The sequence below is a fragment of the Somniosus microcephalus genome, chromosome 13 (assembly GCF_052327205.1).
Source record: "Somniosus microcephalus isolate GS21.2 chromosome 13, FLI_Smic_1.0, whole genome shotgun sequence".
Lineage (NCBI taxonomy): Eukaryota > Metazoa > Chordata > Chondrichthyes > Squaliformes > Somniosidae > Somniosus > Somniosus microcephalus.
In genome coordinates this window covers 6,534,847-6,551,956 of record NC_140999.1, presented here as the reverse complement: position 1 = coordinate 6,551,956, position 17,110 = coordinate 6,534,847, and the positions used below count along the sequence as shown (strand labels likewise).

General features: G+C 48.6%; 1 protein-coding gene across 2 annotated transcripts in view; it reads left to right on the top strand.

The window, feature by feature from the left end:
• Positions 1–11,508, top strand: part of tmem161a (transmembrane protein 161A) — a 36,878-nt gene extending 25,370 nt beyond the window's left edge. For both annotated transcript variants that reach the window (XM_086004423.1, XM_086004424.1), the window contains exons 11-12: positions 4,472–4,568; positions 8,941–11,508. In XM_086004423.1, coding sequence (XP_085860549.1) covers positions 4,472–4,568; positions 8,941–9,212 — 369 coding nt within the window. In that variant the 3' untranslated portion in view covers positions 9,213–11,508. The remainder of the gene's footprint in view (positions 1–4,471; positions 4,569–8,940) is intronic.
• The last annotated feature ends 5,602 nt before the right edge of the window (positions 11,509–17,110 follow it).

Sequence of the window (17,110 nt, the reverse complement as noted above, 5' to 3'; positions counted from 1 at the left end):
GGGCAGGTGACCCCCCAAAAAATGGCCGCCCGGCACCTGCCCTTTAATTTGCGCCGCCCCAGCCGCAAATACGGCCCCCTGACCCTGTCGGACACAGCGCCCGGCGGAAGGTCAGGGGGCGCGAGCGGGGCGCTGCGCATGGCGATGACGTCATCGGCGGAGGCACACGCGCAGGGTGCTACCGGCTACCGCCGCCGCTAACCTGCTGAATTTCGCGGGAGCCGTTTACGGCGCTGCGCCCGGTGCTAGGTGCTTTGCACAAACGGGAGGCCCAAAGCAACCGAATTTTTCCCCCTGCATTGATTATGAGAAAGGTAAAGTTAATATTCAATATACAGGAGATACCTTTTAATTGACTTTTGGAGTCACAATTTCTTCTAATTTTTTATAAAAGTATATAAAATGGAAAGTCAGCCTGCCCCTTGGTGACCTCAGGAACTGCTCAAGAACAATTAGACTCTACCTGATCCAGGAAGGAATAGCAAGTACACATTGCTGTCTCAAAACGATAGGCCAGGTACCACACAGCCGCACTTTAATGCACATCTTTAATATATTTAAAATCTTCCGTCTGCACACACATCCTGCCTGCAACACCTTAATTCCTGTTGTCACACTTTTTGCCAACTTTTTCCATTATTAGTTCCTCTGTCCACGTTCATATTGCAAGCTTCCTATGTAAACTTGTCACGCTGTAATTCCACACTCCCGCCAGTGGTGGTGCTGTTGCACCTCAGTGCTCTGTCTCCCAGCTCCTCACCCTGTACTTCAAGAAACTCCTGTGCTTCAAACTTCTCTGCTTCCCATATTGCCATAAGTTTTGCTATTTAACTGTAAATGCGCCCTGGTCCAATAGTCCACTGCCCTCAAACCCTGCTTCACTTGAAGACTGCCGCTGATCTTGATTCCCCTTGTGTGATGCCACGGGAGATCGACAAATGTCTACATATAATAAGATACCCAAGAGTGAGGCTAATTGTTCTTAAGCAGATCCTTAAATCTCTAACAGGTCAAAATGACATTCTTTATGTACTTATTTATTAAAAGAAAGTCTGACTCCATAAGTTAATTAGAAGGTGTCTTCTGTATATTAACTATACCTGGGAGTGAGTTACAGGCTGGAATCTAATCGAGGGGGTCGGGGGGTTTATATATAGAATAACAGATACCCCGGAGTGAGTTACAGGCCGGAATATAATCGTGGGGTTCGGGGGGGTTTATATATAGAATAACAGATCCCCGGGAGTGAGTTACAGGCTGGAATCTAATCGAGGGGGTCGGGGGGTTTATATATAGAATAACGGATACACGGGAGTGAGTTACAGACTGGAATCTAATCGAGGGGTTCGGGGGGTTTATATATAGAATAACAGATACCCGGGAGTGAGTTACAGGCTGGAATCTAATCGAGGGGTTCGGGGGTTTATATATAGAATAACAGATACCCGGGAGTGAGTTACAGGCTGGAATCTAATCGAGCGGTTCGGGGTTTTTTTATATAGAATAACAGATACCCGGGAGTGAGTTACAGGCTGGAATCTAATCGAGGGGTTTATATAGAGAATAACAGATACCCGGGAGTGAGCTACAGGCTGGAATCTAATCGAGTGGTTGGGGGGTTTATATATAGAATAACAGATACCCGGGAGTGAGTTACAGGCTGGAATCTAATCGAGTGGTTGGGGGGTTTATATATAGAATAACAGATACCCGGGAGTGAGTTACAGGCTGGAATCTAATCGAGGGGTTCGGGGGGTTTATATATAGAATAACAGATACCCGGGAGTGAGTTACAGGCTGGAATCTAATCGAGGGGTTCGGGGGGTTTATATACAGAATAAATGATACCCGGGAGTGAGTTACAGGCTGGAATCTAATCGAGGGGGTCGGGGGGTTTATATATAGAATAACAGATACCCGGGAGTGAGTTACAGGCTGGAATCTAATCGAGGGGTTCGGGGGGTTTATATACAGAATAAATGATACCCGTGAGTGAGTTACAGGCTGGAATCTAATCGAGGGGTTCGGGGGGTTTATATACAGAATAACAGATACCCGGGAGCGAGTTACAGGCTGGAATCTAATCAAGGGGTTCAGGGGGTTTATATACAGAATAACAGATACCCGGGAGTGAGTTACAGGCTGGAATCTAATCGAGGGGTTCAGGGGTTTATATAGAGAATAACAGATACCCGGGAGTGAGTTACAGGCTGGAATCTAATCGAGGGGGTCGGGGGGTTTATATATAGAATAACAGATACCCGGGAGTGAGTTACAGACTGGAATCTAATCGAGGGGGTCGGGGGTTTATATAGAGAATAACAGATACCCGGGAGTGAGTTACAGGCTGGAATCTAATCAAGGGGTTCGAGGAGGTTTATATATAGAATAACAGATACCCGGGAGTGAGTTGCAGGCTGGAATCTAATCGAGGGGGTCGGGGGGTTTATATATAGAATAACAGATACCCGGGAGTGAGTTACAGGCTGGAATCTAATCAAGGGGTTCGAGGAGGTTTATATATAGAATAACAGATACCCGGGAGTGAGTTACAGGCTGGAATCTAATCGAGGGGTTCGGGGGGTTTATATACAGAATAAATCATACCCGGGAGTGAGTTACAGGCTGGAATCGAATCGAGGGGTTCGGGGGGTTTATATATAGAATAACAGATACCCGGGAGTGAGTTACAGGCTGGAATCTAATCGAGAGGTTTGGGTGGTTTTTTATAGAATAACAGATACCCGGGAGTGAGTTACAGGCTGGAATCTAATCGAGGGGTTCGGGGGTTTATATATAGAATAACAGATACCCGGGAGTGAGTTACAGGCTGGAATCTAATCGAGGGGTTCGGGGTTTATTTATATAGAATAACAGATACCCAGGAGTGAGTTACAGGCTGGAATCTAATCAAGGGGTTCGAGGAGGTTTATATATAGAATAACAGATACCCGGGAGTGAGTTACAGGCTGGAATCTAATCGAGGGGGTCGGGGGGTTTATATATAGAATAACGGATACACGGGAGTGAGTTACAGACTGGAATCTAATCGAGGGGTTCGGGGGGTTTATATACAGAATAAATGATACCCAGGAGTGAGTTACAGGCTGGAATCTAATTGAGGGGTTCAGGGGATTTATATATAGAATAACAGATACCCGGGAGTGAGTTACAGGCTGGAATCTAATCGAGGGGTTCAGGGGGTTTATATACAGAATAACAGATACCCGGGAGTGAGTTACAGGCTGGAATCTAATCGAGGGGTTCAGGGGGTTTATATATAGAATAACAGATACCCGGGAGTGAGTTACAGGCCGGAATCTAATCGAGGGGTTCGGGGGGGTTTATATATAGAATAACAGATACCCGGGAGTGAGTTACAGGCTGGAATCTAATCGAGGGGTTCAGGGGGTTTATATACAGAATAACAGATACCCGGGAGTGAGTTACAGGCTGGAATCTAATCGAGGGGTTCGGGGGGTTTATATATAGAATAACAGATACCCGGGAGTGAGTTACAGGCTGGAATCTAATCGAGGGGTTCGGGGGGTTTATATATAGAATAACAGATACCCGGGAGTGAGTTACAGGCTGGAATATAATCGGGGGGTTTATATATAGAATAACAGATACCTGGGAGTGAGTTACAGGCTGGAATCTAATCGAGGGGTTCGGGTGGTTTATATATAGAATAACAGATACCCGGGAGTGAGTTACAGGCTGGAATCTGATCGAGGGGTTCGGGGGGTTTTATATATAGAATAACGGATACCCGGGAGTGAGTTACAGGCTGGAATCTAATCGAGGGGTTCAGGGGGTTTATATATAGAATAACAGATACCCGGGAGTGAGTTATAGGCTGGAATCTAATCGAGGGGTTCAGGGGGTTTATATACAGAATAACAGATACCCGGGAGTGAGTTACAGGCTGGAATCTAATCGAGGGGTTCAGGGGGTTTATATACAGAATAACAGATACCCGGGAGTGAGTTATAGGCTGGAATCTAATCGAGGGGTTCGGGGGGTTTATATACAGAATAACAGATACCCGGGAGTGAGTTATAGGCTGGAATCTAATCGAGGGGTTCGGGGGGTTTATATATAGAATAACAGATACCCGGGAATGAGTTACAGGCTGGAATCGAATCGAGGGGTTCGGGGGTTTATATATAGAATAACAGATACCCGGGAGTGAGTTACAGGCTGGAATCTAATCGAGGGGTTCGGGGTTTTTTTTATAGAATAACAGATACCCGGGAATTGGAATTGTGTGGGGTCATCATATTATCATCAGACTGCTGTGCCTCTTGGGTTGGTGAGCAGATCCTGGAACCCTGATCCCAGGTGATTTCTGACAGTCTCCTGCGATTCACTCCAGCGTGTAGTTTATAAAGAGTGGGTGTCTCTTGACGAGCAGGTTAAAGCTCTGTTACTAGTGACTGACGGGATGTTTTTCCCACTCCTGCTGCAGATTTCACGAGTGTTCTGCTATCTGTGTGTGGTCACCGTGCAGTACCTGGGCCCCATAATCCTTATCCTGCACTCCACTCTGCTGCTGAAAGTGTTGGGTGAGTAACTGAATTTAACGACAAATATGTAATTTAAAAAATGACTATACTGGTCATTTATTTTACATTTGGAAAAGAAGTTCAGCCCCTCGAGCCTGTTCTGCCGTCTAATTGGATCATGGCTGATCTGTACCTTAACTCCATCTACCCGCCTTGGTTCCATATCGCTGGACACTCTTCCCCAACAAATATCTATCGATCTCAGTCTTGAAAAGTTTCAATTGACCCCCAGCCTCAACAGCTTTTTGGGGGAGAGAGTTCCAGATTTCCACTGCCCTTTGTGTGAAGAAGTGCTTCCTGACATCACCCCTGAACGGCCTGGCTCTAATTTTAAGGTTCTGCCCCCTTGTTCTGGACTCCCCCCACCAGAGGAAATAGTTTCTCTCTATCTACCCAATCAATTCCTTTAAGCCCCTCGATTAGATCACCCTTTAATCCTCTAAACTCGAGGGAATACAGAGTAATAATGTAGTAATAATAATACATACAAAGATCTGACTTTGGGCTTCCTTTCTTGTCTGTTGTGTGAAAACATGTTTCTTGATTTCACCCCTGAACGGCCTCGCTCTAACTTTAACACGATGCCCCTTGTTCTGGATTCCCCCACTATTTTACTAAACGTTACTTTTCTCCGAGGCCACACTCACTCGGGGGGACAGATATCTGCTGCGGGACTGAACTGCATGGATCGGAAGGTCCCAGGTTAGTTCCGCCTGTGCTGATACCAGTAACATAGAAGATAGGAGCAGGAGTAGGCCATTCGGCCCCTCGAGCCTGCTCTGCCATTTAATGAGATCATGGCTGATCATCTAAATTCAGTACCCTGTCCCTGCCTTCTCCCCATATCCCTTGATCCCTTTAGCCTTAAGAAATATATCCAACTCTTTCTTGAATATATTTAATGAATTGGCCTCAACTGCCTTGTGTGGTAGAGATTTCCACAGGTTCACCACTCTCTGGGTGAAGAAATTCCTCCTCATCTCTGTCCCTGCAAACTTGGAGATATAACAGTAGGTGCATTATATTGAGTCGTACTGCGCAGGTGCCTGGCGTTTACATAGAATTGCATAGAATGGACAGCACAGAAACAGGCCATTCGGCCCAACTGGTCCATGAAGGTGTTTATGATCCACACCAGCCTCCTCCCGCCCTACTATAAAAAGGTTACAGAGTCACTGGAGAGGGTGCAGAGAAGATTTACAAGGATGATACCAGAAATGAGCGGGTACACATATCAGGAAAAGATGAACAGGCTGGGTTTATTTTCTCTAGAAAAAAGAAGGCTGAGGGGTGACCTAATAGAAGTCTTTAAAATTATGAAAGGTTTTGATAGAGTGGACAGAGAGAGAGTGTTTCCACTTGTGGGGAAGAGCAAAACTAGAGGCCATCAGTATAAGAATATACTTTGCATCTGTCTTCACAAAAGAGAGGGACGATGCAGACATTGTAGTTAAGGAGGAGTGTGAAATATTAGATGAGAATAGTGGGAGAGGACATATTAAGTAGATAAATCGCCAGGCCCAGATGAAATGTATCCCAGGCTGTTAATAGAAGCAATGGAGGAAATAGCAGAGGCTCTGACCATCATTTTCCAATCCTCTCTGGCTATAGGTATAGTGCTGGAGGACTGCTAATGTGGTACCGTTGTTTACGAAGGGAGAAAGGGATAGACCGAGTAATTACAGGCCAGTCAGCCTATCCTCAGTGGTGGGCAAATTGTTGGAAAAATATTCTGAGGAACAGTATTAATCGTCATTTGGAAAGGCATGGATTAATCAAGGACAGTCAGCATGGATTTGTTAAGGGAAGGTCGTGTCTGACGAACTTGATTGAATTTTTTGAGGAGGGTTGATGAGGGTAGTGCATTTGATGTAGTCTACGTGGATTTTAGCAAGGCTTTTGACAAGGTCCCATATGGCAGAATCACAGAATCACAGAAACCCCACAGTGCAGACAGAGGCCATTTCGGCCCATCGAGCCTGCACCGACACATATCCCACCCGATCCCCGTAACCCCTACACCAACACATATCCCACCCTATCCCCGTAACCCCATGTATTTAATCCCCCTAACACTAAGGGTCAATTTATCATAGCCAATCAACTTAACCCGCACATCTTTGGACTGTGGGAGGAAACCGGAGCACCCGGAGAAAACCCACGCAAACACGGGGAGAATGTGCAAACTCCACACAGACTGGTCAGTGAAGTAAAATCCCATGAGATCCAAAGGGAAAGTGACAAGTTGGATCCAAAATTGGCTCAGTGGCAGGAAGCAAAGGGTAATGGCCGTCGGGTGTTTTTGTGACTGGAAGGTTGTTTCCAGTGGGGTTCCGCAGGGCTCAGTACTGGGTCCCTTGCTTTTTGTGGTGTACATCAATGATTTAGAGTTCAATGTAGGAGGCATGATTAAGAAGTTTGCAGATGATACAAAAATCGGCCGTGTGGTTGATAGTGGGGAAGAAAGCTGTAGACTGCAGGAAAATATCAATGGACTGGTCAGGTGGGCAGAAAAGTGGCAAATGGAATTCAATCCGGAGAAGTGTGAGGTAATGCATTTGGGGAGGGCTAACAAGGCGATGGAATACACATTAAATGGTAGGACACTGAGACGTGTAGAGGAACAGAGGGACCTTGGAGTGCATGTCCACAGACCCCTGAAGGTAGCAGGACAGGTAGATAAGGTGGTTAAGAAGGCATATGGAATGCTTGCCTTTATTAGCCGAGGCATAGAATACAAGAGCAGGGAGGTTATGCTTCAACTTTATAAAACACTAGTTAGGCCACAGCTAGAGTACTGCGTGCAGTTCTGGTCACCACATTACAGGAAAGATGTGATACTAGAGAGGGTACAGAGGAGATTTACGAGGATGTTGCCTGGGCTGGGGAATTTTAGCTATGAGGAATGATTGGATAGGCTGGGGTTGTTTTCTTTGGAACAGCGGAGGCTGAGGGGAGACTTGATTGAGGTGTTTAAAATTGAGGGGCCTAGATAGAGTGGATAGGAAGGATCTATTTCCTCTAGCAGAGAGGTCAATAACCAGGGGGCATATATTTAAAGAAAGACTTGCATTTCTATAGCGCCTTTCATGACCACCAGATGTCTCAAAGTGCTTTATAGTCAGTGAAGTACTTTTTGGAGTGTAGTCACTGTTGTAATGTAGGAAAATTAAAGTAATTGGTAGAAGGATTCGAGGGGAGTTGAGGAGAACTTTCTTCACCCAGAGGGTGGTGGGGGTCTGGAACTCACTGCCTGAAAGGGTGGTCGAGGCAGAAACCCTCATCACATTTAAAAAGTACTTGGATATGCACTTGAAGTGCCGTAACCGACAGGGCTACGGACCAAGAGCTGGAAAGTGGGATTAGGCTGGAGAGCTCTTTGTTGGCCGGCACAGACAAGATGGGCCGAATGGCCTCCTTCTGTGCTGTAAATGTCTATGATTTCTAAGATAATCACCAAGAAATCCAATCGGGAATTCAGGAGAAACTTCTTTTACCCAGAGAGTGGTGAGAATGTGGAACTCGCTACCACAGGGAGTGGTTGAGGCGAACAGCACAGATGTATTTCAGGGGAAGCTAAATAAGCACATGAGGGAGAAGGGAATAGAGGGTGATGCTGATGGGGTTAGATGAGGAAAGACGGGAGGAGGCTCGAGTGGAGCATAAAGGCCGGCATGGACTGGTTGGGCCGAATGGCCTGTTTCTGTGCCGTATATCCTATGTATGTATGTACTTCATCTAAGCTTTTCAACATACCCTTCCATTCCTTTCTCCCTCATGTACTTACCAAACTTCCCCTATGCATAAACATAGGGGAATGGCCTGCTTTTCTGTGCAGTAGATGCAATGTCCCCGATATTGACAGGGGCGGGTTGCGTAGGCGGAGTTTCGGACGGGAAACCCGGAGGTCCCTGCCCAGAAATCAGGCAGGGAGGACTCTGGGATCCTGAGGGGTCTGATCCCCGACTCCGGGGGGCCTTTGTACAGGGGTGGGGAGGGTCTGATGAGGGGGAGCTTGGGGGTCCTGGGGGGCAGCACTCCTGCTCCTCCTGGCTCACAAGCAGTGCTGTGAAGGCACTTGCCTTCTCCCCGAAGCTGTCCTCCCCTTCCTTCAGCTGCCGGGTTTCCCGAGGCCAGGGAAACCTGGCCGGCCTCAGTTAAACCTGTAAAACCGGTTAAGTCAGAGGTTGCCAGCCTCATTAAAATATATTTCAATTGCCAACCCACCCCCGTAAAACTCGGAAGTGGGCGGGTTGGGGTCGGGTTTGAGATTTTTAAAATTTTAACATCTGACCCGACCCACCTGTTTTTGGGGGTTCACGTTCACCCCATGTAATTCGATGTAACTCATCTTGTTTTTATTTTTCTTCAGGTGACTACTCCTGGGGCTTTTACCCAGAGCCCCCTGGCGTTTCGCCCGCTGTGGGCGTCAGTCCGGACCCCTCCAGCCCCCCCGCCGACGAAGAGGAGGATTACCGAGCGGCCGTCTCTCAGATCACAGCAGCCCTGGGTGCCCTCCGTAACGTTTTCACACCCCTCTTTTACCGGGGCCTCTTCTCCTTCCTGACCTGGTGGCTGGCAGCCTGTCAGGTGGTGACGAGCCTGTTTGGCCTTTACTTCCATCAGTACCTGATGGCCTCGTAAGACAGGAGGGTGGTGGGAATCAGAACGAAGCATGCCGCGAAGAATCTTCTCCCCCCGCTATGTTGGAGAATGAGCGGACGATTGAGTCCCGAGAGAATTTTAATTTCAAATCACTTTTTTTTTAACCTTTCGCCACCGTTTTTTTCCCCAAAGGTGCTGACTCCCACGGGGGAATAGTTGCGCAGGTGCTGGCTGACTCTTCTATACCTCACACCGACTTGGCTGTGTGCCCCCGGGGAGCGGGTACAAACCAGCCAGGGTTTGCTGCTCCTGATCGCTATCCAGTGATGTCCTGTGAGCACAGAATCGATGTGATGCCTCGACAGTCGAACAGCCTGCCAAACGCTAGCTGTACTGGCGCTCGGGGCAAGATACCAGAAGGCCTTACGTGCCTCGGGCAGGGGAAGTTGGAGGAGCTGGAGTGTTGCCATCGTCTGCTACTGAATCATTGGCTTTGCTGTCCTGTATGGCAATTGGGCAGTTTTTTATTTAACATGAATTAATAACCTGAGTTGCTTTTATTCGGAAGCCTTTCTCCACTCTCATCCCGCCCCCCCCCCCCCCCCCCCAATCCCTCATTTTGGGGGCACGATGCCCAGATTATCACAGAGGCAGTAAAGGGTGAAAGACTGATATTTAAACACCCACTTCCCTTAACAATAAAATAACACGGGGGCTGAAAACCCCGGGGGAGGGGAGGGTGCAGCTCACTCTGGAATTTGAAATCTTCCAGGTTTCCGACCCAATTAAGATGTGTCTATAATCCAAGTTGGGGGAGGGGGCCCTAGGTCTATCACCCCCCATTTCCCCCACATGTTTGTGTGGGACCCTAGGAGCTTCCCATCTCGAACAGCAAAAGGTAATCGATCCCTTTACCCATCAATGACCTCGTAATACTGACCTTAATTTGCCTTCACGGAAAGACGTTACTTTTTTAATAGCCATTAAATCTTCAGTAATGGGCCTCCGAAGTCCACCCTCCACTCCGCAGTTCTGTGGCAGAATGGGGTCCTGGCAATTTCGGGGAGGAGACGGGTGGGGGGGCGCGGGAGTTGAAATTCCGCCCTGTGGTTGTTAGCAACGAGCGCCCGAAGTGATTGCATGATTCCGTCAGAGGGGAAAATCGGGCAAACACGGGAGTGGCGACTAGCACACCGGATTGGAAGGGGTGGAGGCGAGGGCGGGGAGAGACTCTCCAGCCCGTTTGCTCGAATTACGCCAAACCCACGTCAGCTGCATGTGTCGCAAGCGGGTGAATATGGAGCTGAAGTGTGAGCGAGGGCCTGGAGGTCGGATCCATTTACAAGAAAGACTTGCATTTCTACAGCGCCTTTCACAACCTCAGGACGTCCCAAAGCGCTTTACAGCCAATTAAATATATTTGAAGTGTAGTCACTATTGTAATGTAGGAAACGCAGCAGCTAATTTGTGCACAGCAAGCTCCCACAAACAGCAATGTGATAATGACCGGATAATCTGTTTTTGTTATGGGGGTTGAGGGATAAATATTGGCCCCAGGACACCGGGGAGAACTCCCCCTGCTCTTCTTCGAAATAGTGCCATTGGGATCTTTATCGTCCACCTCAGAGGGCAGACGGGGCCCGCAGTTTTAGCGTCTCATATGAAAGACGGCACCCCTGACAGTGCGGCGCACCCTCGGTACTGCCCCTCTGACAGTGCAGCGCTCCCTCAGTACCGCCCCTGCGACACTCCCTCAGTACTGCCCCTCCGACAGTGCAGCGCTCCCTCAGTGCAGCGCTCCCTCAGTACCGCCCTGCGACAGTGCGGCGCTCCCTCAGTACTGCCCTTCCGACAGTGCAGCTCTCCCTCCGACAGGGCAGCACTCCCTCAGTACTGTCCCTCCGACAGTGCAGCGCTCCTTCAGTACTGCCCCTCCGACAGGGCAGCACTCCCTCGGTACTGCCCCTCTGACAGTGCAGCGCACGCTCAGTACTGGTACTGGGTGTGTCGGCCTAGATTTTGTGCTCAAGTCCCTAGAGTGGGACTTGAACCCACAACCTTCCGACTCGGAGTGTTCCTAATACAGGGGGTTACAAAGACTGATCGTGGAGATGGGGAGGAGCTCTCCCTAGATGTGGCAGAGGAGCGGGCGAGTGGTGTTGGTTTGGGAGGGCGGGGGTGTAACCTCCTGTTTAACGAGGGACCACCTCCAGGAGCTGCCAGCCTCCATCTTCCCGTTGACATCAACAAGTGCAAAATACGGCCTTCATGACGCAAGCAAGTGCAAGGTATTATCATGTGACTGATTTGATTTTAAAATGTTTTTTAAAAACTGCCCCATGTGCCTGTGTGTGTATATAGTTAGAGTATTAGGAAGAAATGAATAGCTATCCGTCTTACAGTACAAGATCAATCATTTCATGAACTTGTTTACATAAGCTGTTACAAAGAAATGGCCTCTTGCTCAACATTAACGTAACCGGCTGCACTAATCATTGGTTTTTATGCTCACCGCGGTGACGGACGGATGTTGGTGATGGGAACCCAGTGTTAGCATCAAACACTCCCAGGGCAGGTACAGCACGGGTTAGATACAGAGTAAAGCTCCCTCTACACTGTCCCATCAAACACTCCCAGGGCAGGTACAGCATGGGTTAGATACAGAGTAAAGCTCCCTCTACACTGTCCCATCAAACACTCCCAGGGCAGGTACAGCACGGGTTAGATACAGAGTAAAGCTCCCTCTACACTGTCCCATCAAACACTCCCAGGGCAGGTACAGCATGGGTTAGATACAGAGTAAAGCTCCCTCTACACTGTCCCATCAAACACTCCCAGGGCAGGTACAGCACGGGTTAGATACAGAGTAAAGCTCCCTCTACACTGTCCCATCAAACACTCCCAGGGCAGGTACAGCACGGGTTAGATACAGAGTAAAGCTCCCTCTACACTGTCCCATCAAACACTTTCAGGGCAGGTACAGCACGGGTTAGATACAGAGTAAAGCTTCCTCTACACTGTCCCATCAAACACTCCCAGGGCAGGTACAGCATGGGTTACACTGCCCCAACAATGTATCTGAACTCTGATCTGTACTGAAACGGCCCAAACTCATTTCACATCGGACCCTTACAGACAGAGTGCAGCTTCATCCCATCAGGCCTGGCTGGATCTGAACCCGTGTGAAAGTCAGTGTCTGTGTCACACCCACTGTGACACCCAAGTTCTTTTCGTTCAAGGTTAAAATGGAATGGCGACATTTTAAAGTATTCTTTTTCTGATAGGGCTTTGGAAAGAAAGACTTTATCTTGTGGGACCCAGTGTTTCAGCATGGTGGGGGAGAGCTGGGTCACAGGCTCCCTGCCCTGTTGTGTGCTGTACATTCCGAGCCCTGCTGGGGTACGGGTCCCATGGGTGCCCCGTCACTGCCACCACGCTCGTGTGAGCACAACCAGAGTGCCGGCACGCTGTTCCAGTACAGGAGGCATCACAGCCGAATCCGATCCCTCCCTTGCCCAGGGTCCTCGCACACACGCACGCTCTTTGGGGGGGGGGGGGGGGGGGGGTTTGGATCAGGACAGGAGCCCTGGCTGTTTTTTTAATCTTTTTATTTGCCCCCTCACTGCCCCAGGGCTGCCGAGGCCAACTCAACACAGACCAGGGGTTGACGGTGAGGCTTTCATGGTTCAATAGCAATGCATTTCCCCATTGAGCCAGCAGGGGGAGATGGCCCTCTCTTTCCCCACTGACTCTCCCTCTCTTCTCCCCCCACCTTTTTCCTCGCTCCCCTCTCTCCCTTTCTTATTCCCACTCTTCTCCCTCTCTCCCTCCCCACTCTTTCCTTCTCTGACCCCCTCCCACTCACCCTCTCCCTAATTGAAATGCATGGTATAAGCAATTGCCCTAATTGTAAAACACACTCCTCTCACTCCCCCTTTTTTATTACAGCTAACTGTAAATTGCTTTCAGTTTGGACCCAGTAAACCATCTGATCTAAGCCCCTCAGAGACACTTTTTTTTGTGTCTCCCAGCCTGTGTGCCAAAGACTCTGACTCCAACCTCTAATTTGTGTCTGGGGCACATGGCTGCTTTAGGGATACAGGCCCCTGCAGACTCCCAGGAGACTCCCAATTCACTGATCTGTCTGATTTCCACTCAAATGACTTAATTATAAAGCTGCACGTGTTAACGGGCCAGTCCATCCCGAGCAGATGTGAATTAAATATATGAAACCCTCCCGTTGGCCGTTTCCCGAAGACAATTTTGATCTTTAATTCCTTTATGACATTAAACATAGTGCTGGTGTGCTGTGAGTTAGTTGATTTGAGCCCGGACAGACACCAAGAGTGTTGCATTTGACACTGGGAGGTTGAGAGAGAGAGGGAGGCGAGGAGGACGACAAAAATCGGACAGGGTTCCTGCTTCTGATCGCCATCTGGTGTCCGCTGATGGAAAGACTGGATCGGGCTTGTGCTGCGATTCCCCTCTAATCTCAAATAGCCTACTGATACTCCCTGGCTAGGCTCTCACATAAAGAACGGCCACATGCACAAAGTAATCGCAAACTGGGGCCTGTGGAACTGCACTCTAAAGTGTGCCTTCAGCTGGTGTGGGGCGAGAGTGGGAGGCTAACATTTTAATTTAAAAAATAAATATATATAGAACAAAATGATTATTTTGTGACTGCGATTAAGCAGGAATTAAATTGTGCACAGAATGGAATGATGTGTGTGGCTTTTCAGAGACGAATTAAAAAGTATATATTTTAAAATCCATAGTGAGCTCCTGTCATATTCTTCAGTGCGAACATTTCACAAGTAAAGAAATAACTTGCATTTCTACAGCCTTTCACGACGTCCCAAAGCGCTTTACAGCCAATTAAGTACTTTTTTTGAAGTGTAGTCGCTGTTGTAATGTAGGAAACACGGCAGCTAATTTGCGCACAGCAAGCTCCCACAAACAGCAATGCGATAATGACCAGATAATGTTTTTTAGTGATGTTTGAGGGGTGAATATTGGCCCCAGGACATAGGGAAGAACTCTGCCCCCCCCCCCCCCGCTCTTCTTCGAAATAGTGGCCGTGGGATCTTTTATGTCCGCCTGAGAGAGCAGGCGGGGCCTCGGCTTAATGTCTCATCCGAAAGACAGCACCCCCGACAGTGCAGCACTCCCTCAGCACTGCACTGGGTGTGTCATGTATCATCTTAGCCGCTCTTTGATACTCAGCATTTGGGTAGAGTCCATTCAGCCACCTTGAACAGTCTTATCGCCAAATACCTGTTGGGTCACACAGCCAGTGTTGCCAGCTCACCTGAAGAATCAAGTGTGGGCGAGGGAACCATGGAGATTACTTTCACCAGGTGCTCGGCTCCTGCACTTCCTGCTTTTTACTTCATTATTTTCTTTCATGTAATTTTGTAAAACTATAATTATTTCATCAATTAGGTTTCACTGACTCTTTAAAGTGTATTCTTAGCAATGGGATGTTATTATTCATTTTGTGTGATATGACTGACGTGAGTCTCGTCCCTCCACATCCTTGCCCCCTCCCTATCTCTGTAATCTCCAGCCCTGCAACCCTCCAAGATCTCTGCGCTCCTCCAATTCTGGCCTCTAGCGCATCCCCGATTCCCATCGCTTCACCATTGGCGGCCGTGCCTTCAGCTGCCTGGGCCCCGAGCTCTGGAATTCCCTCCCTAAACCTCTCCGCCTCTCTACCTCTCCTCCTTTAAGACACTCCTTAAAACCTCCCTCTTTCAGTCCTAATATCTCTTTGTGGCTCGGTGTCAAACTTTGTTTGATAACACTCCTGTGAAGCGTCTAGGAATGTTTTACTATGTTAAAGGCGCTATATAAATGCAAGATGTTATTGTAGAGGGGAGTGTGAACATAACATAAGAATTAGGAGCAGGAGTCGGCCATTCGGCCCCTCGAGCCTGCTCCGCCATTCAATAAGATCGTGGCTGATCTTCGACCTCAACTCCACTTTCCTGCACTATCCCCATATCCCTTGATTCCCTTAATATTCAAAAATCTATTGATCTCTGTCTTGAATATACTCAATGACTGAGCCTCCACAGCCCTCTGGGGTAGAGAATTCCAAAGATTCGCCACCCTCTGAGTGAAGAAATTTCTCCTCATCTCAGTCCTAAATGGTCGACTCCTTATCCTGAGACTGTGACCCCTGGTTCTAGACTCCCCAGCCAGGGGAAACATCCTCCCTGCATCTACCCTGTCAGGCCCTGTAAGAATTTTGTATGTTTCAATGAGATCACCTCTCATTCTTCTAAACTCCAGAGAATATAGGCCTAGTCTATGTGGTCAGCCATGAGGCTATAACACAACAGAGCCAATCCCACAAGCCATGCTCTTACCTGGGAGCCAGACCTCTCGATATGTGGGTGCCTCTCCGACAGATTGGCTTTGTTGCATTTTTTGACGTTTCCGCTCCGTGTCGAGATTGTAAAACGCGTTCTTTATATAAACAGATTGATGACTTTGCTACATCTAAAGAGATAATCCGCACCCCCTCACTGTGTCCAAACAGCTCTTCCGATGGTTTGGTTGGTACGGGCAACGCCTCGTGGAACTGAGCCAAAACGTATTCATTTTAAATCGGAGATTGATAGCTTTCTGTTAACCAAAGGTATTAAGGGATATGGGCCAAAGGCGGGTATATGGAGCTGGATCGCAGATCAGCCATGATCTCATTGAATGGCGGAGCAGGCTCGAGGGGCTGAATGACCTCCTCAAGTTCCGATGTTCCAAATAGGCCAAAGTGCCCCGGGTTATGTTTTCCAGTCGATGCTGAGTTGGCTGGGCAATTGAGGTGGCGCTAGATGGAATCCGGCTCTTCAATCCCAATTCCCTGCCCGTAGTGGGCACCATACTGGACCACCAACCCAGAGATCACGAGTTCAAAGCCCCACACGGCAAATTGGGAAATTGAACTTGTGAACTGACCACATGAAAGCCTTCTGGATTGTTCTTTAAAACCCAACATGCTTCACCAATACCCTTCAGGGAAGGAGATCAGCCTCCCTTACCTGGTCTATATGTGACTCCAGTCCCACACTATGACTCCTCAGACCCTTCTCAAACTGGAGTCCGCAGACCCCTGGGGGTTGGTAAGGACTTTCCAGGGGGTCCGCGAAATAATGTGAGTACATAGAAACATAGAAGACAGGAGCAGGAGTAGGCCATTCGGCCCCTCGAGCCTGCTCCGCCATTTAATGAGATCATGGCTGATCATCCAAATTCAGTACCCTGTCCCTGCTTTCTCCCCATACCCCTTGATCCCTTTAGCCTTAAGAAATATATCTAACTCCTTCTTGAATATATTTAATGAATTGGCCTCAACAGCCTTCTGTGGTAGAGAATTCCACAGGTTCACCACTCTCTGGATGAAGAAATTCCTCCTCATCTCTGTCCTAAATGGCTTACCCCTTATACTTAGACTGTGACCCCTGGTTCTGGACTCCCCCCTGCCATCGGGAACATCCTTCCTGCATCTAGTCTGTCTAGTCCTGTTGGAATTTTATAAGTTTCAATGAGATCCCCTCTCATTCTTCTAAACTCCAGCGAATATAAGCCCAATCGACCCAATCTCTCCTTGTACGTCATTCCTGCCATCCCAGGTATCAGCCTGGTGAATCTTCGCTGCACTCCCACCATGGCAAGAACATCCTTCCTCAGATAAGTACTGAGCAGGGCTGGCCTTACGGTCGGGGTGGAGGTGGGAGGGGGAGGGTGGCGTATGGTCAAGAGTAAGCGAATGGCCAGCACCCGGGCGGGCTTGGTGTGAACCAGGAGGCGGGAGCAGAGTGCGGTCACCACGTGTTCAGCGCAGAGTGAGCTGGCTGTCTCACCGAGGAGGGGAGCGCGCACGGAGGAGCACCGAGAGCGCCACGAAGATCGCCAGGTAGACCCGCAGTTAC